Source organism: Anomaloglossus baeobatrachus, chromosome 4 (genome assembly GCF_048569485.1).
Source record: "Anomaloglossus baeobatrachus isolate aAnoBae1 chromosome 4, aAnoBae1.hap1, whole genome shotgun sequence".
Taxonomy (NCBI): Eukaryota; Metazoa; Chordata; class Amphibia; order Anura; family Aromobatidae; genus Anomaloglossus; species Anomaloglossus baeobatrachus.
In genome coordinates, this window is record NC_134356.1 from 424,847,465 (window position 1) to 424,872,307 (window position 24,843).

General features: G+C 41.8%; 1 protein-coding gene across 2 annotated transcripts in view; it reads right to left on the minus strand.

Moving 5' to 3' along the window:
- Positions 1 to 1,294: 1,294 nt before the first annotated feature.
- SND1 (staphylococcal nuclease and tudor domain containing 1) overlaps positions 1,295 to 24,843 on the minus strand; it is a 959,968-nt gene continuing 936,419 nt past the window's right edge. For both annotated transcript variants that reach the window (XM_075345399.1, XM_075345398.1), the window contains exons 20-24: positions 22,474 to 22,543; positions 5,944 to 6,057; positions 5,655 to 5,858; positions 2,099 to 2,143; positions 1,295 to 1,803 (exon numbers count right to left, since the gene is read on the minus strand). In XM_075345399.1, the coding sequence (XP_075201514.1) occupies positions 1,738 to 1,803; positions 2,099 to 2,143; positions 5,655 to 5,858; positions 5,944 to 6,057; positions 22,474 to 22,543 (499 nt within the window). In that variant the 3' untranslated portion in view covers positions 1,295 to 1,737. The remainder of the gene's footprint in view (positions 1,804 to 2,098; positions 2,144 to 5,654; positions 5,859 to 5,943; positions 6,058 to 22,473; positions 22,544 to 24,843) is intronic.

The window sequence follows — 24,843 nt, forward strand, 5'->3', positions numbered from 1 at the left end:
AAGACTGCAAGTTTTTCAAATCAGTTGAACATCTCAAAAGAAATGTGAAAAGGTCTTCGCACATAATACATTACAAACCATTACATACATTTTCTTGCAGTTTATTAACTAGTAAGCAGGGATCTTGTGAGACGTAATCAGATACTTGTAAAACGGTAATATCATACTGTGCACAACATGGAGATATTGCACAAAAAAGTCCATTCATCTACATTTTACCATATCCAAAGAATAGTTCTGAATGATTCACACTACTTAGTTGTGCTTCTCTGATGACACAAAGATCTGTAGTATTGTATTTTTAGAATATTTTGTACCACCAGTGGGACCATCGTAAATTAGGACTTACTGTATAATGCATTTTGAATTCCCACGTCAAGCCGATAAAGCAGATCAGAATTCTCACAATACGAGGTCAGTTATGAGGAATGGTTGTCCAAAAATGTATTTATCAAGAGAGGATTTGATATTACTATGTATGTAATTGACTCTTAGAGATCACTTACTATTTGCAGATTCCTAAGGCTGCTTTCACATTGTATTCCTTTCCCCATTCAGTGTTCCGATTAGGGCTTGTCGGAACTCCCAGCAAAACGGAACTCGGACATCTGCACCGAGGGAGCCACTAGCTATAATGGTGCAGGCGGAGTCACCGTGTGCTCTGTTGTACACCATTTTCGGAGCTATATGCTTACGGACACACAGATGCAGTCTACTAAATCTAATAGTCTGCCTTCAGTAAGCGTATACCTCCGAAAATGGAGCACGACAGAGCACACAGTGACTACGTCTGTAACATTATAGCCAGTGGACTCATTAGCGCATATGTTCGAGTCACATTTTGCCGAGGTGTGGGACCACTAAACGGGGAGAGGAACGCAGTGCGAAAGTACCCTTACAGAAATCTGTGTAAATATAGGAAGTTGGACACTGGATATAGATTTATGCCATTTAAACATGGTCTCTGCCTACCTCTTGAACAATTGTGTACAGATATGATGTTTTAAACTTGAACCCACTTGGAACTTAACCTATATTCCTACATTGTTCACTGTGTACATGTGTATTTATAGGTATTACACAGTTTTAATAAAAGCAACTAGAAATACAATTCTTAATGTCTGTTGAAAATAGATTTGCTTGTTGCCCAAATATCTAGATAACTCTTGGGAATAAATACGCTTCATTATATTGTACATCTGTTTTGGATAAAAAAATTCATGAAGTGACTGTTTAATGTTGCAAAGAACAGTATGAGACGCTGTGAATTACATTGGAAGAAACCACCACTATGTAATTAGAACGTAGTACTTTATTGAGCCATTAAATACACAAGACAAAACATATGACCCTGGACACTGGATATGGGAGGCAACAATTACATTTTGAGGGATATAGAAGACTGGACAGTTAAAACCTCATCATTCAATTTGCAGAAAATGATTCGAAAACGCAGGACTGAGTTACGAGAAAAAATACAAAACTAATATCAGTCCACGGAATTAATTTTCCATAATAAAAAAAGAAAACTTAAAATAAAGATTAACAGGTGTTGTATGAACCGTATGCACTGATATTTGGGAAGTTTTCAATTGATGCAAATACTTGTCCAGGATTAAGCCAGTAATCCCCTTCCAATGTATCAGATGTTATTTGCTGGAACTTCTCTTCAAGGGAGCAGGTGATGGAAAAACAGGAAGAGGGAGGGGTCTCTGTCATCTTTGGAATGGCACCCTTCTAGCGGCTGTAACCAAACTCATCTGCATCATCGGCACGGAAGTCGCCATAACGCCACAGGTTCAACTACACACAAAAGAAAAGAAGAAACATAGTAAAATTATATGGCAAATGTCAGTTGTACCATGTTTGAAATTGTTAATAAAACGAAGTTAAAAAAAAAAAAACATAGTAAAATATGGCTTGTGACTAGAAAAACAGATAACTTTTCTCTAACTTTTCTCTCTCTGGACTAATACAACAAGAATCTGGCTAATTCAAATACAATACGCATAGTAAGAATCCTATAAAAAGGGGGCTTAACCCTTGCTTGAACTTTCTTATTCCCTCTGGCATTGTATTAATTGCAGTAGTAACTTACCCTTGCAGACTTCGCAGATTCCTGAGCATTTACATACTCTGCAATCTGCAGAAACAGAAAAGAGAAGATTTAGATATTCGCTAGTTTACAAGCAAGAACAAAATCACAAAGCATAACACCAGCAATAGTACTAACTCAGCCTCTGTGCACCATATACAGTAAGTGTAACTCCTTGTGGAGTTTGACAGCAATCTGCTGTGATACTGGGAATCTGAGCATCTATTGAGAAGAGGTTATTGTGTCAGGCATGAGCTTGTGAGGCTCAGTGGAACGTATAAGCCAACATATCCCCTGATTGCAGAGCTGTAACAGAGCCCAACAAAGCTACTGATTACAGAAGCGCACAGGAGACAATTTGGTTTTGCCAACAAAGAAAGCCAAGTACAGAACATGATCTGAAAAGCTAAGCTTTTAACCCTTCCTTCTAAAACGTGAGCATATTCTTCAGTTGGACAGCAAGTCATAGATATAAAAAACATAACAGAATTAACCATAAAGTCACATTTAGGCACCACTCTAGTTAAAAATGGAAGGGCTAATAGAAATACTGCACTGAGCTATCCCCATAGTTGACCATTGCTCCCAATGGCAGCTTATACAATGCTGTGTTCCAGTAAAAACTTTCTTTCATTTACAAAGCACCAGCATTATTTTTTTAATGTCTTGCTTTCAGAATTCTAACCTTTTCAGTTTATTCTGATTTTTGACAACCACAAGTAAACTACAGAAACTAATACAGAATGTCAACCTAAATGAATCTAGATTAGTATGGGGAGTTGGTAAAGTATAGTGGGAAAACTGTACACCTTTTCATTGTACGATGAATAAAATTTCCTAAAACTGGAACATCCCTTTTAGAAGGACTAGCCAGGACAGCAATTTCTGTGATTACCGCCCTGTTCATCATCAACACCCACTCACGAGGAGAGGAAGACAATAGCCTGAAATCTGTTGACAAGGAAGGACAGAAATACGCTCATTGAACTATAGAGACACTCATACAAGGCAAACTGGAGAAAATAAAACACTTTTGCCTACACACATTCTGCAGTTTTGAGCTCCAGAATACTCCTCTGCCACTACAAAACGTGCCAAATAAAAATAATTAACCAGGTCATCAGGATATCTGCCATGCTAACATTAATAATTGATACTATTTTATTTACAGCAGACTATTAAATCAGCCAACTTCCCTCCTCCATAGGCATCTCAGAGAGGCCAAATCACCATTTAGCACAAGAGAAATGCGTCGACACATTCCTTTCTTCTCCACAATTAGAGGCCTGGGTGGCCATTTATTGGGCAAAATTAGCTGCCATTAGTTTTAATCTTGCCTTTAATTAAAGTGACCTGTTCTAGCGACAGGTATGCATTAAGGTTATGAACTGCAACAACGTGTATAATTGCAACTAGTCCGTAATCAATCAAAACATTTCTTTAGCTGTTGCTTGCTTTTTCTGGTTGCTTGGCAAGAGAGAAGTGAGGCTACAAGGGGAGAACTAATGGTTTATTATTCAACTATACTTTTCCAAATGTGGACCGAAATGGACAAAGACTGGAAAAGCCACATAAAAAGATTCAAAGAATACAACTATAGATCTCAATGAAGGGCAAAAGATAATTTGGTATGGAAAAAAGTTCAACACAGTACAGGTCCCCAGTCTAAAGAATGGATATGAAGTCCAGGCACAAGATACATATTCTAGTGTAATTAGTATTAGAAGTCACTTGTCTGCTTCATCATGACACACTTCATCATGTCTATGCAATTATAAGGGGCTGCACCCAGCTCTTGAGCACTATGAATTCTCAGCATATTGATTTACATTAGTTGGGCACTGGGGCTTACAGTGGTCAATAATTTCTGCTGAATATCAATCAAAATTCCTCCTGTAAATAAGTCCGTTAATGAGCTATTGAGTTGTGCAGGGGGAGGGTAGGGGCAGCACCGGCTTGTCAGTTCTATTTTTTTGTGTCCTGAAGTGGCCGGATGATAAATTTTCCAGGGAGATGTTAGACTCTGGTTACATCCGTAGCTAACTCACAAGCCTGCTGATATAGCACACAACACAACACAATGAAACATTACCATCCACTAGGAAAACATTTAGTGATAATCAAAGCTGATCCACATTTAACAGGTCTTTAACCAGCATGAAGATGCTGTGCCCGGTCTCAATACGATACGTAGATGATGCCGTCCTGCCTGCTAACTCTGCCCTAGAGCTTACCACCTCTTTCGTTGCCTGCCTTATCTTGCTAAAGGTTCATTTTTTATGGTGTGTGCTGGATAATCTATGAAAATCATATACACAATATGGTAGGATTTCTTCTAACACAGCACAAGTGTCTTACAAAATGTTCAGTTGTCACTTCATGTTGAGGGTATAAGTATCCTAGGGTCATACAGATGGCAATAACATACGCTGAAGCACATTGTTCCCGTAAATTGTATTCAGATGCTGGAAAAAAACTGTACACTGCAGAGTAGCAGGCTACGGAATCCATCTCTTCCTAACACAAACATTGAAAATTGATGATTTCCCCCCCATATATTTATAGGATTACCTAGGAAATCAGTACATAGGTCCACTGTCTGATGAGAGCTGGGCATCCTGCCAATAAGTCTCCATGATGTACACTGTCCCTGCTTTTCTACTACTAGGAACTTCATCCATATTAAAAATCATTTACCATGGTAAGATTTTGATGATTTATGAAGGGATTGTCAACATATATAACCAGAGGACAAAATAAGTGAATGGCAGTCAAATAAAAATAGAAGGAAAAAGATAGATTTGAAATTATAAAGCTGTCAAGGTAAAAAGCCACAGTAAAATTAAAGCTCTTTTAAAGGGAACCAGAAGTAACATAGTGCATGCAGTATGATCTATGGGCAGGGTGGTATAGAGAAGGAGAAGCTGAGCAAAATTATATATAATATTGTGCAAAAAGTTCCAGTATAACCTGTATTTTATTAATTGAAATCTCTCCTGTTTGTAAGCATGAGTCCAGTGGGTGGTCCTACTAGTGATTGACAGCTATCTATGCATGCACAGTCATAAAGGGAAGACAGTCAATCACTAGTAGGACTGCTCATTGGACTCATACAAACACCAGGGATTTTAATGAATAAAATACAGGATTTAATTACATTTTTTTCACAGAAATGTATCTTGATCTGATCAGCTCCCCCACTCAATAACAACCCGTCTGCTGATCAGATAGCATTTTCAACATGACAGGTTCCCGTTAACTCAGTATCAATGAATAGTAATAAAAACTATTTTAACACTTTTTTTTCCTGAGGAATACTTTTGATAGGATAGCACTGGTCAGTTGAAAAATTTATCCCATTAAAATTATAAAAAACAAAACAAAACAAAAACAGTGCCAGATTTCCAGCCTTTCTGGATTGGTGGATACCAGAATAAACTATTTTATTAGATTTTTCTTTCTTTAATAACTATTTGTACATTGTTGAGACCTAAGATCAAAGGATCAAGTATATTTCATCAATTGGCAAATAATTTCAAAAATACTTAGAATTACTCACTAGTTTCAGGAACTGTTTCTCTTTGCGCACCTCCACCATGACAAGGCCCTCTTTTACCAGACCAAGGCCCACATCCTCTTTGGAGTCTGCAAATTGCAAGGTGACATGTGGACAGCCAGCGCCTGCATACTCCACATTCAAGAGGCACTGAGTGTTCTGAATATCGCGCACCACATTATCCACCACATCCGCACGAGCATCTTCCTGTAAGGGCCAAACAATAGTCATTTAAAAGTACTGTAAACAAGTGCATCAGTGCAGACGCTATCTACCTGGCCGGTATACTTACATCTTGTGGCACTTGGATGAAAGCAAAACAATACTCTATAGCTTGTGCGGGGAGTGTACGAACACTGAAAGATGTTGGGAGGGTCCCCAGACGAGTGGAGGGCACAGTCTCTCTCTGCAAAAGAGAACAACAATGTGACAGGCGAAATACTATGATAAAACGTATGCAATCTTATTTCAAAGCCAAAAGAAAACCGGAAGAAAACTGCAACATTACAGGAGAAGCTAGGCTCTCATCAGTCCACCATCAAAATCCTCAGTGCATTTATATATAAACAGTAAATTCCTACGAGCATGCATATTCATACAGAGGTTACAACGAAGGGATTAATCTTGGCAATCATAGGCTGAGGGCGGTTGCCGGCAGCTGGGAGATGAAACGATGTCAAGAACAAAAATACACGTTAGCTGAGGGGCAATCCGGGGGCCGGAGCGGTATCTTTGCTGCAAGTTGATAGCTGCCCTGCTGAGCAGCCTGCGGCCTGCGCCTGCCCTCAGTAAGGTGGGGGGGGGGGAACAAATAGCTCTGTTGACTACATGAAAAAAAAGTCAGTTTAAAATCTTGTTATGAAGCCACAAACTGAAAGAGAGATCTAAGGTTCGCTATGGAATGAGAACGAAACATCTGAGTGAGAATAACTAAGCTCAAGTGTAAACTCAGCATTACAGACATTAAGAGCTTGGACTGACAGAATTAACCAGATGTCAATGTTGCAAGTATTGATAAAGGATCACGTGAGTACAGTGCTCTGTGTGTTACATATGGCAGAATATACTATCATTTTTACATTATTTTGCAGGATTTTCTTCTTCTTGTAGTTTATTGTAATCCTCATCATGAATATTTTTGTATTTTACATTCTCAAAAAATAAGTGAAAAGCAACAACATACAGTATCAGGTCCTCATCACAGAGGTTTTTCACCATCAGCCAAAATAGTCTAAAAGTGGTGTAGTATATACCACTACAAAAACAGAAATAATAAATATTTTCCGAAAGCACCAAAAACACAAACAACCATCAAAAGGCATTCATGTGCGGTACTTATGAAAAATAGAAATTCTAAAATAAAACTTTATTCATATACAAGACTCAATAAAATATGATTAAAAAGCATACAAGCACACAGGCAAAACAAATGGATAAACCAAATATGATTAATTTAAAAAAAGTTGTCAAATTGCAAAAGAGTAAGCCATAAGGCCTGTACTATGTAATATTATAACTGAATAAACAAAATAATCAGTCCTAACAGTATATAAAGACAGGCCAGTGCCAACATTTTTGTTTAACCCACTAAACTTGATGCGCGTCACCTCTAACAAAGATGTGTGAAATGTGCACTGGTTATGGCGGGTTGACCATGTCCAGATAATTGGAAACTGGCCTCTCCTTATATATTCCCAGTTGGGCCACGTACACACGTTGAGTATTTTGTGAATTTTTCTCTCAAAATTTTTAAGCCAAAACCAGGAACAATCAGAGGAAAAGTATACTACAAACACGGGCACCACATCTACATTTTTTACCCACTCCTGGTTTTGGCTTACAAACAGAGGTAAAAAACTCACCAAATACTCAATGTGTGTACATGGCCTTAGGACTGTTTTTTAAGGAATATGGCCTCTCTACTATATGGGGATTAGTTATCACATCAATTATGTTGTTGTGGGGTATTTTGGCTCTAATATACAAAGTATATTGCAACATGCGGTTTAATAATTTGATGGCCTTTTTTGAATCAGTCCTATTCGGTTTACCCACTTATAGATGAATAAAGTATATTATGTTTTATGAACAGTCCCACACATCATTGCGATTTGCTACGATTTTGCAGTTTACTCAATAAATCCCTTCCTGCGACACTGCTCCCATCTTCCCCAGAGTTCTGTTTAATACCTTGCTGCAGTTATATTCATCTACCAATGTGAACGCTGCAGTCAATTACTGGCCTCAGCAGTCTCCTCCTGTCCACTGAGGCCAGTGATTTGCTGCATCAGTCATCATGTGTAAAAGGTAAACAACTGCAGCAGGAAATTAAACAAAGACCATTGGGGAGCACCTGAGCAATAGTAAATCGGGATGTGGAATAATCAACACTAGCAAAAAGCAGGCATCTTATTCCAGCAAATACAAGTTATAAAAGGTGTGTGTGTTCTTGCACTTGTTCCCGATAATCCTTTAGCACATTACTTGCCCATATCAGGTGGAAAAAAGAGACGGGGGGCACCCTAAACTTAGGGTGGATGTCTGGGAATTCTGGTTTAAGGTTACTTATCTTACTAGTAGCCATGTAGGCTCTTAGTACAAAATATACATATATTTTTTCACTTGCAGTAAAAATAGAAAAGACATTATTACCAAATCATCACCTGGGAATTGGAAATGAACTGTGTGTCTAAATGCAAATATAACAGGTTTAAAGCATTTGTAAGGAAAAAGGTCTTAAAGTAGCACTCCTATCAAAGTTTGTATCCTCTTAATATACAGTATATAACAAAAGTGAGTACACCCCTCACATTTTTCAAAAATATTTTATGAGAACTATCCATGAAGAAGGAAAGGGTGGCTCAACTCCAAAGTCCATTAAAATAGATTTATTATTCCAAAAAAATGTGCATAACATAGGGAGTGGCGAAGCTGGGTGCGAGCTCCTCCTGGATATTTTATTATATCTGTTCATGGGACAACACTGATATGAGACTTTGATACAGTGTAAAGTAGTCAGTGTACAGCTTGTATAACAGTGTAATAAATTTGGTGTGCCCTCTAAATAACTCAACACAAATTGTGCCCAAAGTATAAATATTTTGTATGGCCACCATTATTTTCAACCACTGCCTTAACCCCTTAAGGACGAAGCCAGTTTTGAACTTAATGCCCAGGCCATTTTTTGCAATTCTGACCAGTGTCACTTTATGACTACGTGCGCACGCTGCGTTTTTTGGGTGCAATTTTGGTCTCAAAACTGCATGAATTTCCTTCCCCAGCAAAGTCTATGAGATTTTATTTTTGTTGTTTGCACATTGCAGTTTTTTTTGGCTGTGTCTTTGTGGTGATCACAAAGATGCAGCATGTCAAGTCTTTTTGCGTTTTTCACTGTGTTTTTCACCCATTGAATGCATTGGACAAAAGCACAGCAAAAAAATGCATAAAAAAACCGCACAAAAATGCATGTTTTTTTGATGCGTTTTTCCTGTGGGTGCGTATTTTTGGGGCCAAAAACGCTGCATCTTTGTGGTCGGAAAAAAACGCATATGAGGACATAACTCTGGAACGCTTTACCGGGTCTTGGAGAGTCTGAGATTGTTTTTTCGTGACATATTGTACTTCACAATAGTGGTAAATTTAGGACAATAATTTTTCTTTTGTGAAAAAAAAAATCGGAAATTTGATGAAAATTTAGCAATTTTTAAACTATTAATGCCCTTAAACCAGTTAAGTCACACAAAATACAGTAGTCAATAGGTAACATTTCCCACATGTCTATTTTACATCAGCACAATTTTTTTAAACAAAAATTTTGGGGTTAGGAAGTTACAAGAGTTCAAAGTTAATCAGCAATTTCTCATATTTTCAACAAAATTTACAAAACCATTTTTTTAGGGACCACATCACATTTAAAGTGAATGAGGAGGCCTAGGTGACAGAAAATACCTAAAAGTGACACTATTCTGAAAACTGCACCCCTCAAAGTACTAAAAAACTCATCCAAGAAGTTTATTAACACTTCGGATGCTTTACAGGAACTAATTTTACCTAAAAACGTTGCTCTAGACCCAATTTATTCACTTTTAGAAAAAAATACAACAACATGGACCCCAAAATGTGTTACCCAATTTCTTCTGAGTGCGCCGATACCCCACATGTGGTCAGAAAGCTCTGTTTGCACAAATGGGAGGGCCCGGAATAGAAGGAGCAATATTTGAATTTAGGACCATGTCGCATTTCCACGGCCCCTAAGGTACCTAAACAGTAGAAACCTCTAACAAGTGACCCCTTTTCAGCAACTAGCCCCTCAAGGATTTTATCTAGGGGCATGGTGAGAATTTTGAACTCACAGGTATGTCACAGAATTTGATAACATTAGGCTGCCATATTGAAAATTGTCTTTTTTTTCACATATGATTTAGCACCAAATTTCTCACTTTTTGAAGTGGCAACACCAAAAAGTGGACCCCACATTTTGTTATCCAATTTCTTATGAGCGCAGGGATACCCTACAAATGGTCAAAAACCTCTGTTTAAACAAACAGGAGGGGTTGGAATGGAAGGAGCACCATTTGAATTTTGGAAAAGTTTAAATAAATTGCGGGCACCGTGTCACATTTGCAGGGCCCTAGGGTACCTATACAGCAGAATCCCCCACAAGTGACCCCATTTTGGAAACTAAACCCCTCAAGGATTTTACTCAGGGGTATAGTAAGCATTTTGAATCCACAGGTACTTTGCAAAAATGTTGCTTTAGCTGCAAATTTCTCACTTTTAGGCTATGTGCCCACAATCCGGCGACACTGCGTCTAGTGCCTGCCCTCCTGCAGAGATGTGAATGTTGTCCACAGGAGAACGCAGCTGCCTGTGCCCATGATCAGGGTTCAGGCCGGTGCAGACTTTTGCTCCATTCTCGCTGCGGAGAAAACTCTTGTCGGGAAGCCATGCCGCAAGTCAGTTCATGCTGCAGAGAAAAGAAGCGCAGTGGGCAGGAGAGTTCTAAAAATCCTTCTACTGTGCTTGTACTGTACAACGCAGCATTACTGTATGTATGCAGTGAAAACACTGTGCGTCCAAAACTCTGAAAACCCTGATCATGGGCACATAGCCCAAAAAGCTAGGATGAATGGCTGGATGGATATACAGACAGAAGTAAAAACACATATATAATGTCCCACTCCCCTGCATTTTGAAATCTTGCACCCTTTAGTGACTTTCATCTGGCACTAAAGGGTGTTTAGCTTTGTATTCAGCCAAAAAATAAATAATTAAAAAAAACAAACGTGGGGTCCCCCCATTTTTGATAGCCAGCTAAGGTGAAGCAGACGGCTGCAAACTGCAGACCAAGGCTATCCGCTTCACCTTGGCTGGAGATCCAATTTGGAGGTCACCCCATGCTGTTTTTTTAATTATTTATAAATAAATAATTTAAAAAAAAGTGAGATCCCTCCAAATTGGATCACCAGCCAAGGTAAAGTGGACAGCTGGGGTCTTCTATTTTCAGGATGGGAAGGGCCATGGTTATTTGGCCCTTCCCAACCTAAAAATAGCAGACCGCAGCTGCCCCATAAGTGGCGTATCCATTAGATGCGCCAATATTGGTGCTTCACCCCAGCTTATCCAGTTGCCCTGGAGTGGTGGCAAACGGGGTAATATATGGGGTTGATACCAGCTGTGTAATGTCACCTGGCATCAAGCCCTGGGGTAAGTGATGTCACGGCGTATATCAGATACTCAACATCACTAACCCAGTCAGTAATAAATTAAAAAAAAAAAAAAAAAAAAAAAAATTAATTTGAAAAAAAACCCACTACCCAACACATTCCCCTTTTCACCAATTTACTGAAAAGAAAAAAAAAATCCGGTCCGTCATAATCAATTTTGGAGGTCCCTTGACGACTCTGGACCTTCTAGAATATGGGGGCACACTCAGAGAACGTATCCACCATTTTCTGGAATAGCAGGCATTTCATGTGAGCAATGTGGCTGCAGTGACCTGACAATACTGCACTTTTACTGCCCGGGTCCAACTGAAGGCAGAATGACTTGCTACTAGTAACCTCATTGCAGAATAAGCTAATATGCTCAGAGAATGCTTCCCCTAGTCTCCGGAAGAGCAGGCCCTCCATGTGTGCAGTGTGGCTGCAGTGACCTGAGAATACTGCAGCCACACTCCCCAGTTCCACAGCACAGCAGTGTGAGTACAGTAAGCTCATTGTCACTGAGTGCAGAGCAGGCTGAGAGCCACTGTCTGTGCATGTGGCCAGCATTTTTTCTGACGACAAGGAAAAGGAGGGTTGGCGGGGGATCGAGGCTGCAAGAGGTACTGACGGGACAGGGGATTGACAGTGGGTGACTTGGTTGGACCTGGGGACGACATTTCTGCCTCATCTCACATGTCCAGGGACCAGGGACGGTCAGAAATCAGAGGAGGAGGATGCGCAACACAGTCAGCGGCTATTTTGGGTGATCGTGAGGGGGGGGGTTGTCCAGGGGTGGGGGGTGGCACTCTGCCACACTGGGTGAGATTTATCTCCCATCTGACATGTTTGATCATGCCAGGTGGGAGATGAATCATTTGTTTTACCGGCGCTTCCATTTTCAGCAACGTGATCACGATTCTCTGGTGTGTACCAGTGATCACGTGCCCGAGGACCTGAAAAAACAGCCTGAATTGTGATCTCCAGATACTTTTCCATCCTCCATGACGACATCATGGAGCTGGTGGATAATAGAGACCTTGTGCTTCTCCACCTTCCATTTCAGGATGCCTCATGGATGCTCAATAGGGTTTAGTTCTGGAGATATGCTTGGCCAGTCCAGCATCTTTGCCCTGAGATTCTTTAGCAAGACAGTGGTTGTCTTGGATGTGTGTTTGGTGTTGCTATCATGTTGGAATACTGCCCTGCAGCCCAGTTTGCAAAGGAAGGGGATTATGTTCTGCTTTAGTATGTCACTGTACATGATGGCATTCATGATTTCCTCAAAGAACTGTACCTTCCCACAGCCAGCAGCACTCATGCAGCCCCAAATCATGACACTCCTCCCACCATGCTTCACTGTAGGCAAGACACACTTGTCTCTGTACTCCTCCCCTGGTGTACACCATCTAAACCAAAATATAATTTTCTTGGTCCCATCACACCCCATTACATGGTTCCAGTAATCCATGTCCTTAGTCTGTTTGTCTTCAGCAAACTGTTTGCGGGCTTTCTTGTGCATCATCTTTAGAAACGGCTTCCTTGTAGAACCACAGCCATGCAGACCAATTTGATGCAGTGTATGGTCTGAGCACTGAGAGGCTGACCCCTCACCCCTTTAACCTCTGCAGCAATGCTGGCAGCACTGATATGTCTATTTTGAAAAGACAACCTCTGGATATGACAATGAGCACATGCACTCAACTTCTTTGGTTGACTATGGCAAGGTCTGTTTTAAGTGGAACCTGTCTTATTAAACTGCTGTATGGTCTTGGCTACCGTGCTGCAGCTCAGTTTCAGTTGCGATGGGAATCTTACTATAACCTAGGCCATGTTTATGTACAGCAACAATTCTTTTTTTCAGATTCTCAGAGTATTCTTTGCCATGAGGTGCCATGTTGAACTTTCAATGACCAGGGAGAAAGTGTGATCGAGAACACCAAATGTAACACACCTGCTCCCCGTTCATGAGACCTTGTAACATTAACGAGTCATTTTGACAGTAATAGCTGTGTGTTAGTTATTTAGAGGGCACAGAAAATTAGGAGTGTACTCATTCATAGTTGTTTAGACATTAATGGCTGTGTGTTGAGTAATTTAGAGGGCACACCCAATTTACACAATAAGGCTAAGGTCACACGGGCATTTAGCTTTTGATGCGAGAGCATTGGATGCGTTATGCTAATGACCCCTGACTCCCGCTCTGCTATGAGTGTAAGCAGAGTGTCATTATAGCGTGATGCGATCCTGCGATCGGAGCACAGCTGCAGAGGAGAGGAGGGAACTAATCTCCCTATCTCCTCCATTATCAGCTGATGTGACTATCGCAATGCACTTCGGTGTAATATGAGTGCAATGCAATGTTTCTCTCACATCCATAGACTTGTATAGGTGCAAGTGAAAACAAATTGGATTCCACGCGCAGCATGCTGCGATTGTTTTCTCAGTCCGATTAGGACTGAAAAAAAATCGCACGTGGGATCGACATCATAGAGTAACATTGATCTGAGTGGAATGCAATTTTTTATCGCATTCCACTCGCACCATGTCCTTATCCTTATACAAAGTGTACACTGACTACTTTACATTGTATCAAAGTTTCATATCTTCAGTGATGTCCCATGAAAACATATAATAAAACATATACAAAAATGTGAGGGGGGGACTCCCTTGTGATACACTGTATGGCAATCATATTATATGACACAGTGTACTTATAATTTCTCATTTTGCCATTCTACCAAGTAAATTCTTCTCTTTCCTTGGCTTTATGTAGAAACAGGAAATCTCTTGTCCCTGTATGAATCCCTCCCTTCAACCCCTGACCAGCTGCTCTCTGCATCCCCCTGCCAGGGACTTTACAGTGATGACTCATGCAGGGAAAAGAAATTTCCTGTTTCTATGCTAAGCTTAGAAGGGTTCAGATAGTCAGTTTTTAATTATGTGAAATCACCGACCTAATGGAAAACAGAGGAATGAAACACGAGTGCTGTGCGAGAATAGCAATAGCCGGCTATGGAGGAGAGAGGGAGATAAATCCCTCCCTCCCCTCCTCAGCGCCGGCCCTCCCCTCCGCAGCACCGACCCACCCCTCGCAGCTGAGGTCCGATCACAGGACACTCGCATGACACTCGGCTCTGCTGTACTGCCAGCGTGAGACGAATGTCATGCGAGGGGATCGCAGCAATCCCCGTGTGGACCCAGCCTTAAAGTAGGGCACAATCCATGTATCATAAACATAGGGGTGGTCTCCTGGTTAGAGTTGAGCGCGGTTCGTGGTTCGTGGTTCTCCAGTTCGCGGCTCGAGTGATTTTTGGGCTGTTCGAGATCGAACTAGAACTCGAGCTTTTTGCTAAAAGCTCGATAGTTCTAGATACGTTCGAGAACGGTTCTAGCAGCAAAAAGCAGGGCTTTTTACAGCTACAGTGAGCAGGAGCCATCGCTGGCAGCCTGCCACAAGCTGGTAACCAAGATAAACATCGGGTATCCAAGCAAAGCGCTTTGGTTAGTAACCCGATGTTTATCTTAGTTACGTGCAGGAAGCCCACACTTTCCCGCTCAGCTCGCTCCACCCCCTCCTGCCCGCGGCATGTACACATACATACACATACACAAACACACACACACACACATCCACCCCCCCCCCCCCCGCCCGCCCGCCCGCCCGCTCGCTCGCTCGGCTTACCTGCGGTGATGAAGTCCCGCCATCCCGACCTCAGCGCTGTCACTGTCCTCCATGGCCGCCGCTTGTCACATCACCTATCGCTTCCGACCCGAGACTGACACTGGCGGTGACGTCACGGACCTCTCGCGATACTTGATGTGAAGGCGCCGGTCATTGAGCTCAGTGACAGGGGCTGTCGGCAGTGCTGGAGATCAGCGCAGGTAATGTACCTCACTGACAGCAGCACTTGTCACCCCCCTGCAGTGACCTGGGCTGACCCATTGATGTTAGCTCAGGTCACTGCACTGCTCTCCCAGCCAATGGGGAACATCCTGCTCTTCATTGACTGGGACAGTGTGCATCGTCATGGCAACCCCTTGGATTACACCAGACCTGGATTTGTTTTTCAATCTAATAAATTGGTTAAAGAGGGAATGTTTTGGGGAGTGTTTTTTCAAATAAAAATGTGTTTGTCGTGTATTTTTTTTTTATTACTGACTGGGTTGGTGATGTCGGGTATCTGATAGACGCCTGACCTCACCAACCCCAGGGCTTGATGCCAGGTGACATTACACATCTGGTATTAACCCCAAATATTACCCCGTTTGCCACCGCACCAGGGCGCGGGATGAGTTGGGGCGAAGCACCAGGATTGGCGCATCTAATGGATGCGCCACTTCTGGGGCGGCTGCGGCCTGCTATTTTTAGGCTGGGGAGATTCCAATAACCATGGACCTCCCTAGTCTGAGAATATCAGGCCCCAGCTGTCTGCTTTACCTTGGCTGGTGATCCAATTTTGGGGGACCCCTACGTGTTTTTTTTTTTAATTATTTATTTAATTTAAAATAACAGCGTGGGGTGCCCTCAGTTTTGGATTACCAGCCAAGGTGAGGTTGCCAGCTGTGGTCTGCAGGCTGCAGCCGTCTGCTTTACCCTAGCTGGCTACAAAACTAGGGGGAACCCTACGTCATTTTTTTTTCATTTTTTTGGCTAAATACAAAGCTAAGCACCCCTTAGTGCCACATGAAAGGTACCAAAGGGTGTTCCACTTTTTCTCCATTTTTTTCTCCACTTTCTCTCCACTTTTTCTCCACTTTCTCTCCACTTTTTCTCCTCTTATGCTCCACTTTTTCTCCTCTTAATCTCCACTTTTTCTCCACTTTTTCTCCACTTTTTCTCCTCTTATGCTCCACTTTCTCCACTTTTTTCTCCACTTTTTTCTCCACTTTTTTCTCCACTTTTTCTCCACTTTTTCTCCACTTTTTCTCCTCTTATGCTCCACTTTTTCTCCACTTTTTCTCCTCTTATGCTCCACTTTTTCTCCACTTTTTCTCCTCTTATGCTCCACTTATTCTCCACTTTTTCTCCTCTTATTCTCCACTTTTTCTCCACTTTTTCTCCACTTTTTCTCCATTTTTTTCTCCACTTTCTCCACTTTTTCTCCTCTTATGCTCCACTTTTTCTCCTCTTAATCTCCACTTTTTCTCCACTTTTTCTCCTCTTATTCTCCTCTTATTCTCCACTTTTTCTCCACTTTTTCTCCACTTTTTCTCCATTTTTTTCTCCACTTTCTCCACTTTTTCTCCACTTTTTTCTCCACTTTTTCTCCTCTTATGCTCCACTTTTTCTCCACTTTTTCTCCACTTTTTCTCCACTTTTTCTCCACTTTTTTCTCCACTTTTTCTCCTCTTATGCTCCACTTTTTCTCCACTTTTTCTCCACTTTTTCTCCTCTTATGCTCCACTTTTTCTCCTCTTATGCTCCACTTTTTCTCCACTTTTTCTGCTCTTAATCTCCACTTTTTCTCCTCTTATGCTCCACTTTTTCTCCACTTTTTCTCCACTTTTTCTCCTCTTATGCTCCACTTTTTCTCCACTTTTTCTCCTCTTAATCTCCACTTTTTCTCCTCTTATGCTCCACTTGTTCTCCACTTTTTCTCCACTTTTTCTCCTCTTATGCTCCACTTTTTCTCCACTTTTTCTCCTCTTATGCTCCACTTTTTCTCCACTTTTTCTCCACTTTTTCTCCTCTTATGCTCCACTTTTTCTCCACTTTTTCTCCACTTTTTCTCCTCTTATGTTCCACTTATTCTCCACTTTTTCTCCACTTTTTCTCCGTTCTTTTTCTATGGTCGGTCTACCCATTAGCTCTGCCATGCACACTGTAGCTCTACACCTACTGCACATGTTACTTTATGATTGACATCTCTTTCGTACCAGAGCTGTCTAAGCCTACTCTGACCCCATATTTGTCATTATTATATTGTCCTTGTACTGTATTATGACATTTGTATCATGTGTTTCATTTCTTGCTGTGTTGCAATTTTTTTGCTGCATCCCAATTGTACCTCTACATTGTTCGAGTTTATGTTATTGTTCTCTCACTCTTATGTGATACTGATTATTGTCATTTTTCATGATTACATGCAGATAAGTCCAATCTGACGAAGGCTCAGGCCGAAACGTCATTTGTAACTTGTTTTGGACAAAAACATATATGCTTATGAAAAAAACATTTTCTTAATACGGACCAATAAAGAGTGATTTTGCATTACTATCCGTTGTGACTTACTGACTTAGTCTGGGAGATATAGAGTGCCGAGGTTACTCACTAATTTTATCTATTATTACCTCTGAGCACCTATATACCAGTGAGCAGAGCTTCCTCTACAGTAGTTCTCCTGATTAGGCATGCCCTTACCTCATGAGCAGGGCATTGCAGCTTTGGTAGCAACCATTACGACATGGACTCTGCTGCTGTGGACCCGGGGAGAGTGAGTGCAGATTCATTGCACCCACACTCCTCACATGAAGGGTCCGCACTCCTAGAAAATGGGGGATACGTTCCCTGAGTGTCTCCCCCCCATATTCTAGACGGTCCAGAGTCGTCGTGGGACCCCTTTATTTTTTTTCTTACAATAAATTGGTGAAAGAGGAAATGTTTTGGGGACTGTTTTTTCAAATAAATTTCTTTTGTCGATTTTTTGTTTTTGTTAGTACTGACAGTTTATGATGTTGGGTATCTAATAGACGCCATGACATCACAAACTGCTGGGCTTGATCTCAGGTGACTTTACAGCTAGTATCAACCCGATTTATTACCCCGTTTGCCACTGCACCAGGGCACGGGATGAGCTGGGGTGAAGCGCCAGGATTGGCGCATCTAGTGGATGCGCCACGTCTGGGGTGCCTGCGGCCTGCTATTTTTAGGCTGTGAAGGCCCAATAACTATGGACCTTCCCACCCTGAGAATACCAGACCACAGCTGTCCGCTTTACCTTGGCTGGTGATCCAATTTGGGGGGTCCCCTACTTTTATTGTGTAATTATTAATATTTATAAAATAATTATAAAAAAGAGCCTGAGGGGACCTCCACATTGGATCCCCAACCACGGTAAAGCTGCCAGCTGTGGTTTTCAGGCTACAGCCGTCTGCTTTACCCTAGCTGGCTATCAAAAATGGGGGGACCCAACGTAATTTTTTTTTTTTAACTATTTTTTTAAATAGAAAAAATTAATGGGCTTCCCTGTATTTTGATTGCCAACCAAGGTAACGGCAGGCAGATGGGGGTGGCAACCCATAGCTGTCTGCTTTATCTGCGCTGAGAATCAAAAATACCGCGGAGCGCTACGTCATTTTTTTAAAGATTTATTTTTACAGCACTGTGATGTCCAGCAATCAAAATACAGGGAAGCCCATTTTATTTTTAGTTATTTAAATAAATAATTAAAAAAAATATATGTTAGCTCCCACTGCATTTTTTGTATTGCTAGCTAAGGGTAATCCAAGCAGCTACTGGCTGCTAACCCCCACTGCTTGGTGTTACCTTCACTGGCAATGGAAAATCCAGGGAAGCATTTTTTTTTTTTTTTGCCAAAAAGCTACAAAAAAAGGACGTGAGCTTCGCCATATTTTTGGTATGCTAGCCAGGTATAGCAGGCAGGTGCTGGAAGAGTTGGATACAGCGCCAGAAGATGGCGCTTCTATGAAAATGCCATTTTCTGAGGTGGCTGCAGACTGCAATTCGCAGCAGTGGGGCCCAGAAAGCTCAGGCCAACCGGTGGTGCGGATTCCAATCCCAGCTGCCTAGTTGTACCTGGCTGGACACAAAAATGGGGCAAAGCCTACGTCATTTGTTTTCTAATTATTTCATGAAATTCATGAAATAATAAAAAAAGGGCTTCCCTTTATTTTTGGTTCCCAGCCGGGTACAAATAGGCAACTGGGGGTTGGGGGCAGCCGTACCTGCCTGCTGTACCTGGCTAGCATACAAAAATATGGCGAAGCCACATAATTTTTTCAGGGGGCAAAAAACTTCTGCATACAGTCCTGGATGGAGTATGCTGAGCCTTGTAGTTCTGCAGCTGCTGTCTGTCTGTATGGAGAAGAGCAGACAGCAGCTGCAGAACTACAAGGCTCAGCATACTCCATCCAGGACTGTATGCAGAAGTTTTTTGCCCACCAAAAAAATGACGTGGGCTTCGCCATATTTTTGTATGCTAGCCAGGTACAGCTGGCAGCCACGGGCTGCCTCCAACCCCCAGTTGCCTATTTGTACCCGGCTGGGAACCAAAAATATAGGGAAGCCCGTTTTTTTTAATTATTTCACTTATTTCATGAAATAATTAAAAAACAAATGACGTGGGCTTCGCCCTATTTTTGTGTCCAGCCGGGTACAACTAGGCAGCTGGGGATTGGAATCCGCAGCACAGGTTAGCCCGAGGTTTGTGGGCGCCTCTGCTGCGGATTTCAGTCCGCAGCCGTCCCAGAAAATGGCGCTCTCATAGAAGCGCCATCATCTGGCGCTGTATCCAACTCTTCCAACAGCCCTGGAGCCGGGTGGCTTGTTGGGTAATCATGAGTTAATACTGGCTTTGTTTTACCAGCCAGTATTAAGCCAGAGATTCTTAATGTCAGGCACGTTTGACCCGGCCATTAAGAATCTCCAATAAAGGGTTAAAAAAAGACACCACACAGAGAAAAAATACTTTAATAGAAATAAATACACAGACACATTAGAGACTCCATCTTTATTACCCCTGTCAGCCCTCCACGATCCTGCTCTTCTGTCTGCTTTCTTTCTAGTGTAGTAGTAGTGACGATTGTAGTGAGGGGCATCACTTGGGGCTGGGGAACCTCCATCCTAACTACAATGCTCACTACAATCGGGAAGCAGCGTGCAGCCTTCACTCCGTGAGTGATCACTGCTGGCTGCTAGCGGTAACGCTGACAGACGCGTTACCATAGCAACGGTGCTCCCGGAGCCGCGGTTAGCGGTGACGTCACCGCTAACTGCGTTGCTATGGCAACGGTGATCTCCGTTAATGACCGGCTGTGTCAGCCGGTCCCTAACGGAACGGGGAGTCAACCGTGTGCTAGAGCATGTCGCCGGTACACGGCGATACACATATGTGCACCGTGTACCGGAGAGATGCACTCGCAGGTCCTACATGACGTGTCATAGTCATGTGACCAGTCTGTAGCCAATGAGATAATAGCCACGTGACTGGTCACATGGCTATTTTGACGTCACGATAGGTCCTGCTTCTCTGCTGGCAGTGCAGGTCACCGGGAGGATTCAGCGATCATCGGATGGAATAGCGGCAGGAGACAGAGTGCAGAAGGGATCGCGAGGACCGGTAAGTGTTATGGCAATGTTCATTAACTGTTTGTGTACATTTATAATGCATTTTTATGTGTTTGTGATTGCCTCCCATTATAGCCTATACGTTCGAGTTCGGTTCGTCGAACGTTCGACGAACCGAACTCGAACGGGACCCCCGTTCGGCGAACCGGCCTCGAGCCGAACCGGGACCGGTTCGCTCATCTCTACTCCTGGTATATACCTTAATCTGAGGCCAAAAAAATGTTATATGAACAGCGCCTTAAAGCATAAAAGGGGACAGTAGGGAAATTACAAATGGGAATATTAAACATTTAAGAAATTCCACAACAGTGTAAATCTTAACAGAGCAACATAAGAATGAATTAGTCAAAAAACATTTGCAACTGATATATTCCTCAATAAAACTAATAAACAAATCCACATATTTTAGGAGTTCACAGAAACCCCCCCCCCCAAAAAAAACAATCAGCATGATGGAAAAACGTCGTCTGTGTAGGAATTGTATATTAGTAGTTTCTCTGCTACATTAAATACATAAAATGTAATTGCTCACATAATTGTTAGGCTCACAGACGGCTCTGGCTGGTGTTAGGAAAGTTCATCTCTCTTAATGCTGGAAATGGGTTTATTTGTTTGCTAACAGACCAGATTTACTCTAATCGGAGACACTGCCCTACTTCATACTGCGGCAGAGTGAAAAGATTCAATCTGAGGAAATATATTAAATTGAGCGTTTTTTATGAGTCCTCAGGGACCATGCAGGAAATTTATTTATGTAATATATATAATACAGAGACCTGGGAGATTTAGATCTCCTTCCAAGCTTGGGAAGAGTCGGCTTCCTAATCCCTTCAGCAGGTTAATGCTTTTGAATGCAATATTATCTGCTATTCAGGTGAGGTCACTGCCAGTTAATGCTGGGTCAGGAGCAAATTCACATAATACAGATTCAATGCTTGATGTTTACACATGTCACTATAAAGATATGTATTATCACAACCTCTGATTATAGTTTTACTCAGGCGATGATATGTTTAAGAGAGCAGTCCGAAGTGTGAACGAAGCCACAGAACAAGACCTGGAAAAAAAGCTTCTTGTGGTAGGTGGGATCCAGCAGTCCCATACTACAGATCACGTCTTGATCTGGCTCTGTCATACTAGAATTTCCTATACACGTTTTTAGTTAAAATGGCTTTTACTTGTAAGATTCTGTATATTTATGCAAAAAAATAAAGAGATTTTCCAAATGATTATTCAGTGGAACAATCAACAAGGCATTAATACCCAAGAATATTAAGACTAGCAAAGGTTTGCAGAGTTTAGAGATCAGACATATCCTCAAAGGGCCTTGAAACAGGACTTAAGATAGGAAGCCAAACCAAAAACTCCACTTGCAGATACTTGTTTTGTGGCGTTCGCGCCAGATCTGTGCAAAGCAGGAGAACTGATGGATGGGTGAGAGGCCTCTGATAGGTGACTATGGGTGAAGTTTCTCCTTGTGGATACTGCCAAAAAGGTATATGGAGACATATGGCAATGCCCTTTAAAGAGTCAATATAGACTTTTTAGGACTGCTACTTCCAAAAGGTGGTACTAAAGTTTCTGTCCTCTTCATCTCTGCATATTTAAATCCCAATGGAGCATTGCATGGCCTATAAGTCTCCTCGTACCCACTTGACACACTCCACAAGGAGAAACTTTACGCCTTAAACTGCATTTCAAGTATTACACTCTTCACATGGATGGGTTTAACTGATAACTGGCTCATTAGGCCTTGTTGTCACACATTTTATATAGTGAATAATCCTATAACTGAGACAAGTGGACTCACATTTCCATAATCAATGTAAAACACATGAACCTTGGAGGGTGACTCAACCTTCTCCACACGAGCTCGGTACCTGGAAGAACAAAAAAAAAAAAGTAGGTACTTGGTTAGTCATTATTTCTATAATTTCAGAAGCTATAGCTACCAAGCATTAATTGATCTGAAGTACTTAAAGCCAAACTCTTTAAAAAGGCATACTGATGGGTTAATTACATATCTATATAAACTAGATCATTGTCTCGGCATCCCTCCCTGTGATTCGTAGAAATCACTTGACTTCTGGTATGTTAAAGGGGTTTTCTCATGAACAAAGTTCATTTTAATCGATAGATCTTGGAATAATAATAAGTTACTCAATTAGATGTGTTTATAAAAAAAAAGTTCCTGTGCTGAGATAACCTTATAAGGCTATGTGCCCACGTGTGTGCGTTCTGCACAGCAGCGTAACGCCACTGCATGTCCGCTTCAGAGCGCAGCTGAAAAGCTCCGTTCTGAAACTTTGCCGACTGCAGAATTCGTGCGCTCTGGATGCTGCCTCTCCCTATAGACAGAATGGAGACAGCATACAAAGCGCACGAAAGAAGTGACATGTTGCTTTTTAGAACGCAGCGATTTGGCAGCATGCAAATCACTGCGTTCTAAAACGCAACGTGGGCATGGATTATGCACAATCTTCATAGATTGTGCTGGGGACGCAGGACGCATGCAGTTACGCTGCAGTGCAGATCGCAGCGTAACTGCATGTAATACGCACACGTGGGCACAGAGCCTTAATGTGTCCCTGCTGTGTACTGTATAATGGCCGTGTCTGACCGTACAGGGACATGGTCTGATCATACCACATCTCCTGGGTCAGGGGAGAAACCAAAAGGGAGTATACAGATATTACAGTTACAGCATGGGATCGCAGCTGACTTTGGTGTAATAATAATAATAATACTACATTGACTTAAATAAGCAGTGGTGTATCACAGGTTGCCAGCGCCTGGGGCAAATCATGTATTTTTCACCTCCTAACCCATGGACCATTAGAACTCTCTGAGCTCCTTTTACCAGCCTAGTACAGAACGCCTTACTCCTTTTGCACAAATACCGCATTTTAACAAAATGCTGATATAATAACAATAATAATTTTTACTTCTAAAGCGCCAAACATATTCCGCAGTACTTTACAATTCAGAGAGGACATATACAGACATATGAGACAAAGAGAAACCAAGGGAAAAATTGTGAAAACATACCCTGCTGTAACTAAATAAAAGCATAGTGCATATAAACATAGGGTACTTAGTAAACACTGTTTTTGATCAAAAAAAGCATAAAGCTATCCCACCAACGCCAAAGTGTACCCAGTTGGGATAGTACCTACACTCTCTAATATTAAAATAGGCCCATGGTAAGGTTTTAATATTAGAGAGTGTAGGTACTATCCCAACTGGGTACACCTTGGCGTTGGTGGGATAGCTTTATGCTTTTTTTGATCAAAAACAGTGTTTACTAAGTACCCTATGTTTATATGCACTATGCTTTTATTTAGTTACAGCAGGGTATGTTTTCACAATTTTTCCCTTGGTTTCGCTTTGTCTAATGGCCAGTGTGAACATGGTCTCACAAGTTCCATGTATACCATCTCATACTCCAGCTCACTTTTTTTTTTTTTTTAGACATATGAGACATTACAGAGTAATAAAACTCAATAGACACCAAAAGAATAGAGGAGCCTGTTTGCAAGCTACAATCTATGAGGAAATAGGGGAGGCACAAAAGGTAAATGGTTTAAAAAAATAATGCTTGTCAGATATGGTCCAGCCATCAATATAATGATAGGAAAGTCAAATACAGCTGCATGCAGGACCGGCCACAGATTTTTGTGGGCCCTGGGCGAAAGAGTCTCAGTGGGCCCCATCCACACATAGACACGCACATACACAGACAGTCATACGTACATAGACATCTTTAAAGACAAATTCACAAAAATACATCTAAATAGACATAAATATAAACACCGCCATATACACTGACATACATAGCTATGTACATCATACATACAGACACATAAGCATTAGAGATATTTTTAATATGGGGATGCTGACGTCAGCCTCACTTACTTCCCCCACTTGTCGCCCATCCAGCTCCTCCCGGGCATGTGGCTGTGCTGCGCTTATTGGTGGCCATGACTAACAGACTTGGCCTCGCACAGGGCACACTGACACTGCTGTATATACATCACAGGAAAGGCTGGGGATATACAGCAATAGGGGGACATACAGCTCTAGAGGGGGGCATTCAGCTCTGCGGCTGGTATACAGCTCTGGAGGAGTTATAGAGCACTGAGATGGGGGGGACATACAGTTCTGGGGGCATACAGCACTG